We start from the raw sequence: 8549 nt of genomic DNA on the forward strand, positions 1-8549 counted from the left end.
AGAAGCTCACACTCGACATCATAGTAAAGGCATGGTACATAGAAAAGGAAAAAGACTCTAAAGAACTATAATACATTGTGAAAATTAAAAAAACGTGTGTATGACTGACATCAGAAACAACAAACATATAATTGTCAAGTGTACAGAATGAACAAAAGATAGACGCTGGCCATTATGCTCACAACAGCCTAATGTTTGCATGAAAAAAGGTGATAGGGACGCAGAGGTACAAACCTTCACAATCAGCCATGTCGACATCAGAATCTAGGAGTGCGAACGACTAGAAAACATATGCGAAGTGAAAGGTTTGTGAGCGACTTTGAATAACATGCAGTTTTATAGAGGTTTGGGCTTAAAGAAAACGAGATATGCATGAAAACACAAGGCACACACGCACACGCACTATCTAACACCATATAGCACAACGATAGGCTGGACTAGAGGACATACTCCCATTTTATGTCATTTATACCTTCAATCATCTCAGTAAGCATAAAACGCTGCTAGACGACGAAGGTTTTGGCTTATCTACTCTAAAAACAATGAACACATAAAATATACAGCTCTCATCCGTCGTCCTTTTCTACGATAGAAGCGGCCATTAACTGCATCTTAATCAACTACTTACTCTAAAAACAACAAACACAAAAGATAGGAGATCTCGCGTCCGTCGTCCTTATTCTACAACAGAGCCGACCATTAACTGTAACTTAAAAACAGAATTTCGAAGAATCGCCCAGCTCATATGCTGGTAAGGCGGCCCAACATGTAGCACGCTGATTCGTTGGAGAGCCACCCCACTCTTAAACAGCACAACCCCAGAGAATGGAGCACTGAACCTGTCATGGCACCACACCAGTGAAAAGTGTTGAAATACACCACCCAACACACTCGAAAATGACATAACAGCGGGCAGCAAAGAAATTCGCGACCACTGCCAAGATTTCGCCTCCCCACTGACAGCAACAACCGGGTTCAGATCCGCCAGGATCAGTAGAGCGGGAGACAGAAGAGAAACCATCGCCAGCATCAGCAGAGCGGGAGACAGAAGTGTTGGAATACACCACCCAACACACCCGAAAATGACATAACAGCGGGCAGCAAAGAAATTAGCAACCACTGCCAAGATTTCGCCTCCCCACTGACAGCAACAATCGGGTTCAGATCCGCGAGGATCAGTAGAGTGGGAGATAGAAGAGAAGCCATCGCCAGCATTAGCATAGCGGGAGACAGAAGAGAAGCCATCACAAGCATTAGCATAGCGGGAGAGAGAATAAAGGAGCTGCTGCGTCGGGAGGGGGATAATATTCAGAGAAAAAACCCACCTGAGAAGGTCGAGAGCAAGATGGGTGAAGCCGCCGGAGAGGGTCGAGAGCAAGAAAGTGGTCTGCTATAGAAGCCGGCGGGAGAGGGACGAGAAGAAGAAGAGGAGCTCCCGGAGAGATGCCGCCACCCAAGTAAGGAAAAGAGGAAACAACATAATACGCATGCAACAACAATACCTAAGAAGACTTACATATACTAACCTAAACCTAACTTACACTAATCACAACTAACTAACTAAACCTAACTCACACTAACCACAACAATACTCAGGTATTGTTGTTACACACGCATGCAACAACAATACCTAAGAAGACTTACATATACTAACCTAAACCTAACTTACACTAATCACAACTAACTAACTAAACCTAACTCACACTAACCACAACGAACTCTCTAACTTGGTCAAATGGCCAAATGAACTAACTCTACACCCGTTACACTATAGGACCCTTTGCAGGGCCAAAAAATCTGAAAATGCCTAATTTCTGCATAGTTGCTAAGGCTACTCGAGGGGTAGGCCAAAAAGATTGAGAGGGTGTTTACAGACGAGCTAGCATGCAATGGGCACCGCGCCGAGATCAATGGACAAGCAAGATTGCCTCGGAGACAGGATGGGGAGGCGAGATGCATTCATTGAATGCAACCATGGGCAAAGGTGTGGTCTCGAGGGTGAAACCATATCCAAAGCGTCATGGACTATAGAGAGGAGTAGTATAATAAAAGTTGTATTGTTGTTGGTTGCATGTCTCCATGCACCATATCTCCCTTGGACTCTGCCCTTCTCCTTCTTCTGCTCAGCCTTGCAAACTCCATCCATTCATTGCAAGCCTCGGTGCTGTCTCCCTTCCATCCATTGCAAGCCTTGCTGCTCCAATCTCTCCTCCTCAGATCGCCTTCGAGTCCTTGAGTCCTTCCCCTCGCTTTCTTTGTTCATACAGCCATTTGCTCGTCATTCGTTCGAGGTACTTTCCACCCTCTGCTCTTCTCAGCTCGCACCTCTTCTGTAACAGCATAGGTCGCGGGAGTGCCCGCTACACTACGAACTTACGCTGTCGGATTCCGCCATTCATGATTGCAGTGTTGTTTTTTTGAGTCGCAGCGAAAATCCATCTCTTCGACAACAATGGCTGTGTCCTCGTTCCGCTCAACCACAAGGAGGAGTTGCCAGATTGGCCCCGCTGAGGCCAGCGTGCCTTCCACTCCGAGGTCGAAGCGGGAGCCCTCACCCCGGCGGGCTTCTCATGGGAGGAGTATTGTCAGGATCCCCATGTGCAACACTTATTTATGAGCTCTGCATAGTCCATGCTTAATTATGATGTACCTATATCACCCATTGGTGTAGAAGAACAAAGGGTAAGTAGAGGGGAACAAAGGGGTAGATCTCGGAAAAGACTTGGAAGAGGTGAAAGAAGAAGAAGACATGATAGTTCCACTCATCAAAAGAGAACTAAACACCGACACAGGTCCCCTAGTATATCTTCTTCCAGTTCAGATTTAGAAAGTACTATTAGTACTCCATCATCCACCTCTTTATCACCAGAAAGGCACAACCGAAAATATAAGAAGAAGCCCAGAGAATGGCAGTAAATCAGTGAAATTTATTACCTTTAATGGTAATTTTGCTCAACCTGAGAAGGCAATGCTGTGGACCGAAATACTTTTCCGACTATTCCTCGAACTCGGAGTACCGTTCACACAATAAAAGCATGGTCGAGCGAGGGGGCAGAAGTTCTGTTTGCCCAAGTGATTGCGAGGTGCGTTTCGTCTTTTTTGGTCAATTTCAAGTTTGTTTGTACAACCAGTGTGTAAGTCCGCTAATGTATTTTAGAGAATTGAACACACAATCGACAGCATTGCGAGATTTGCCCACTGCAGAGCATGCATAGTAAAATCACCTGCGACGAATTACAAGGCAATGGACATTTGGTCAAACGTAGAAGATGCAGCTGCGGCGGAGGATAACCTAGTTCAACTGAGCGGAGGGTGCAAGCTTAGGTTTCAGCATCGAAAGGCTATCTGGGAAATAAGGCAGCATGCAAATGTGCTACTGCTTGCTCATGCGGCCGTTGCTAGTTCTTACGAGGACCCGGGTCTACAAGTAGCTGGCCCAGTAATGCCAACCCTGCCAGTTCCGTCCTCCCAATTGGGTTCAACTTTTCCTGGTTGGGGATCTTTACCGATTTGGTGTCATAACCAGGTCCCAGTTTGGGGTTATCGGGTGGCTCTCTTGGTGCTTGCACTGGTCCTTTGCACTTTTTGGTGGTGCTATTGTTGGAACAATGCTCTGTTTCAGCCACTTGGGCCTACCAAGCTTGAACGTTTCTTGCCTTGAACGGATTTCAGATGCATGATGATGAAGGAATCCCAGAAGTTTAAACTTTCAAGCTCTCTTGCAAATTCACTTGAGAGAATGCGACATGGCAACTGGAAGTTTTACCCCTTCTTAGATTAAAAATGCCTTGTAGGTTCTCTCTGGTCTGGTATGGCTTAATGTGCTTCTCAAGTCAGGCTCTCTCATCTGTGTACAAGAGTACCTATTTAGCTATCTAATTGTTTTATTTCTTATAAGGTCTATAATCAAGAAAAGTGATCCACGATGGAATGGTCATCGAGGAGACTTCCAAGTGGTGAATGTTATGAAACACGGACCTACGAAAGCAACCATTTGCGCCACTTGAGCAGCAGTAGAGAGATAGTAAGGCTCTCAACATCAGGGTGTGCAGGGTCACACTCACCGGTTCAACTATTTCCGATGCTACCACCTTTGTTACCTCCATCCTGAGGGTACTAGAGCATCGTATTGAGAGTGCATGGTGGGTCGGAGGAGGTCCTACTAGAGATCAGTTTCTTTGATATACTTCAGAGACACTCAGATCCAGCTACTCTGGATACACATGGGAGTTTGCCTATCGAAACGAGAGCCGGGAGGGTGGAGGAGTACTTGGATTAGGTGTAGCATCAGTTCTGTATAGATCATCTCTCACAGGGATGATCATCAGTTCTGTATAGATCATCTCTCACAGGGATGATCACCATGAAGACACGTGACCCACATACCAGATTCACCTCGAACAGGATGAGAGGCACCTCTTCTCTGTTGCAGTCTGCTACTTTTCTCTAGAAACATCACATTTTTCTAGGGAGCTTCGGGAGGATGGAGAGACATTTGCATATACTATCTTATACCAGTCTCCGCTCACCTGATATGGGCATGCCTTATTGATATAGGGAGGATGCATAATATGACCATATACAATGGTTGAGAGAGATGACCATCCTCCGCTGGACTTACTTGATTTCCCCATGGAGGAGGGACTAGCGTAGTTGACTATATCATGGGATCCCTTGCCTTCACCTCTTACATCATAGACTTCTCCTTTCCCCAACCACACCTTGGAGCTGATCATACCTACCTATTCTTTAGCTTATCCATCTCCCTACTGTTCTCTAGCTTATCGAACACCCAACCTCAATAGAGCACCTCACGTCCCACTTCCACTACTTTCTAGTAGATTCATTTTGACCATACACTAGCCTTGCATATGCCACCCCCCTCTCTAGTATGCATGAGGACCTTGACGATATCCCACCTCTAGAGGACAGCACCGTACTTATCACCCGTTCCTTGCATGATGCTGCCGTCCAGTCTTTTTTGCATACCACTAGATCCATCAGCTGAATACCCATTGGATTGGTCCCCTGCAATAGCTGGTATGATGATGATGTAAGGCCTTGTGCCATTAGCTCAGATTGGAGACCAAGAATCATCTTCTGAGTACGACAAGCACTACACGAGAATATCATAACCTCATAAGTTGAAAGAAGAGAGACTTTATCTGTCAGATGAGGAAGAACTACTAAACATTTTGTTTAGTAACAACTCCAAGGATGTATGCGGAAGTTTCTCAAGCAGAGGTCCACATCCCCTATCTCTGACCCGATCATCTTGTAGACCTATGCATGCACACTATATGGCATTCCTCACTAGCCCTTGCCAGACCTCCCATATCTACCGCACCTGACTTCTTGTGCACTCTTTACTACGGTGACATCAAACATGCTACCCTCAAGCTACATAATGGCCAAGACAAAGATCATGCAGGGCTTATATTGCACATGGTATTAGTACAGTAGCCCCGGTCTTAGCAAAGTTATTCAATGAAGTGGCTTGCAACGATTTTCCCTGCACCTAGACCCTCAATACTATTATTCCGATTCACACGGAAGGGGATCCCTTGAGTCCAGAAAACTACAAGGCCATCATGGATGGACATGTCACGTCCAAGATTTATGCCGCAGCGCTTGACACTCATGTAACCTGAGAGGTAGAGTGCAGGACAGAGTCATGGAGCAGGCAGGCTTCTGAGCAGATCATAGTACACTGGACCACACCTTTACATTTAGGGCTGTCATTGAAGAGGCCCGAGCATGAAAGAAAAGGGTTTATTTGTTGCTTTGTCGATATCCACAAAGCCTTCGATATTGTACCACAAGCCTGACTTTTCATACGCCTACTTGACCTTGGGTACAATTAGGACATTATTTGGGTAGCCTCTACCATAGGCCATAAGAGGTCTTTTCAGCCTGAACATTGAACACAAGAGAATCACTGAGAGTAAGCATGATAGCAGCCCTAGCGGACAAATCTAGCTTCTCCCACTCATCATCTGACATTCCAGATGGCTTGACACCCTTCACCCTTATGGGCTTAGAAATCTTCTTTAGCAGAAGTACATTCAAACACTGTTCTGCCCATAATGCATAATTGTGTGCCCCTTCCAATTTCTTTATGTTCAGAATTGATGATTCACTTCCCCCTGATGCCATATCAGATAAGGAAAGTACCTGACTACCTGTAAGTAAAAAAAAATGACTAAATAAAATTCTGATTTCTCAGAAAAACCTGCTCTATCAAGAGCAGGAGCACTCACAATAGTGCTGTTTTTACTGTCAAAAAATCTGCAGCAAAACAGAAAATTTTCCCTCCAGTTACTATACCTTCTGACACATTGTACCGTGCTCAAATAGGCATAAAACAGTAACTTCAGAATGCTGCAGCTGTTCCACAAGTGCTTTATCAGTGCATCATCAGCTGACGAAGCACAAAACACTGCTGTCCTGGACACTTCTCCCACCTCAGATGAGGTATTGCACTGATTTTATAAGCATAAACCACTTGTCATACACAGTTTTGTTCACTGAAAAGAGGCTCCAGACACTTCAGCCTGTCACAAACCTGCAACAGAGAATGGGACAAATCCCAAGCAATCACCCTTCTGCCAAGGGGATAAAAGGCATCTGAAGGTCTCAAACAGTAACTCAAGTGCTCACAAGCAAAATCTAGGCAAAAGCCCCTTGATTTGACACCTGTACCAAGTGAAAAACACCTCAACACTGAGGTAGCATACAAAATACAGCGCTTTCCTGGTACTTTCACCTGACAATGTGATGCATAAACAGCCCTGTGTACACAGTAACAACACAGATCACAACGTACAAGCACTGAAGAGAAAATCTTTTGAGCACTGTTAACGATGGACAGTTAGGGACCGAGTAAACTCGATGCGCCCTGGCCAAGCGTGGCTCAACTAAGATTTTTCAAGGTGTCGTACACAGAATGTGACCTGCAGAAATGTCACTGAATACACTGCGGAAACAAGACCAATGTGGGCACCCTGGCTCCACACTGCCTCAAGGCATACACTGCATAAACTTCCAGGCAAAAGCCCTTTGAAAATGTCACCCAAAAGCTGAGATTTGCACTCAGCAAAAGCATAAAAGCTCTCTGCAAAATCAAGGCATTTGACCTTCCCGAAACAAGATAACTGTGCAACCACCACACACTGTGGTACTAGTCACCTCAAGCACGAGGGACAAGAGGGTACTTGCTGTACCTTCAACACACAGTTGTGAGAACTGAACAACCGGGAATGTGAAGCAGAGTGCTCTCTCTTTTTCTTCTTGCCCCACAAAAAAAAAAGCCTGCTGTACCTGCTGTACTTGCGCAGGGTACAAATCCAAAGGAAAAAAAACGATCTGGTCCTCCCTGACGCAACCTCCTCCCTGACGCAGTGACCGTACGGCGGCGTCCGTACAGTATGGCCGCCTGTACGGTATCCGTACGGCGGTACGGACGGCCGTACCCGACCGTACGAGGTGTGCGGTGCACAGCTAGCAGCAGCTAGCTGCTGCTGCGTATGCGAGCTGCCCCGCGATGCCTGCGCGCTGCCCTGCGCGATGCCCTGCTGCTGCCCGCGCGCGCTGCCCTGCTCTACCCGCGTGCGCTGCTGGCGCGCTGCCCAGCTCTACCCGCACGCGCTGCCTTGTGCGCTGCTCAATGCCGAGCTCGCTGCTGCCGCTGCTGAGGGCACGAGGCCCGAGGGGAGAGGGAGGGGTAGAGGGAGGGGTAGGCAGACGTGGAGAGGGAGAGATGAAGGCTCTGATACCAGTTGAGAGGGAAAGAGAGAGGGAGTGGAACAACGGGGAGAGAGTGCGAGAGAGGGGAGACACAAAAGATGTGGGTGTGAAGTGTTGAGCCACACCACAAACTCATAGGTTTTATTAGGATTAGGTTTTTCACCCTATGACTGTCTTAAGACAGTCATAGGTGTCATATCTTTAATAAAAGGGTGGCAATGTGCCTTTACCCCAACAGTATAAATGTATCTAGATCTTGACATTTCATGTGTTTGCTTAAAGACTTATTTTCTCCCAATGACTTTTCTCTGTTGATCAAGTGTTCTTTTCACGTGAACCAGTGGAGTTCTGAGATCTTATTTTCAATCTGGGCAGTTTTTGGAAGCAATGCTGATACAGCACTGGAAGGCATGCATGTTTCTATGTGTGGTCATTTGTATGCTTGTATAAACGTATCTAGATCTTGACATTTCATGTGTTTGCTTAAAGACTTATTTTCTCCCAATGACCTTTCTCTGTTGATTTCTTTGCTGTTATTTCTGTTGGCTTGCACTTTTACTCACTGTATTCTGACACCTTGCCGTCCTTTCTTTCTCTTATCAAGAGTATGTTCTAGAGATTCTATTGAGATTTTAATGCGAATTTTGAGAAGTTGAGTTTAGGAGATAGCAAACACACCCTTGAGCATGTTGTTGAAGACGAACTTTGTCAGGAAATTGATTTTTTGCTTGTCATGCAGTTGGGCAAGAGGCACATTTCTCCAAAAAGCAGAAGCAGTTTATTTAACCGTGTTAATAGTGGCA

General features: G+C 45.9%; 1 protein-coding gene across 1 annotated transcript; it reads right to left on the reverse strand.

Moving 5' to 3' along the window:
• Positions 1-221: 221 nt before the first annotated feature.
• LOC147902994 (uncharacterized) lies at positions 222-1469 on the reverse strand. Its single transcript, XM_087374277.1, has 2 exons — positions 1326-1469; positions 222-1141 (listed from the first exon to the last, which is right to left on the reverse strand). The coding sequence occupies exon 2, from the start codon at positions 1028-1030 to the stop codon at positions 677-679; it is 354 nt and encodes a 117-aa protein (XP_087230403.1). The 5' UTR covers positions 1031-1141; positions 1326-1469; the 3' UTR covers positions 222-676.
• Between the last annotated feature and the right edge of the window lie 7080 nt (positions 1470-8549).

The sequence above is a fragment of the Dipteris shenzhenensis genome, chromosome 4, assembly GCF_047967505.1.
Source record: "Dipteris shenzhenensis isolate YYH24624 ecotype China chromosome 4, Dip_SZ_1.0, whole genome shotgun sequence".
Classification (NCBI taxonomy): domain Eukaryota; kingdom Viridiplantae; phylum Streptophyta; class Polypodiopsida; order Gleicheniales; family Dipteridaceae; genus Dipteris; species Dipteris shenzhenensis.

Bases quoted from the DNA above. Each gene is read 5' to 3' on its own strand.
- LOC147902994 (XM_087374277.1), bottom strand. From the start codon at position 1,030: ATGCTGGCGATGGTTTCTCTTCTGTCTCCCGCTCTACTGATCCTGGCG.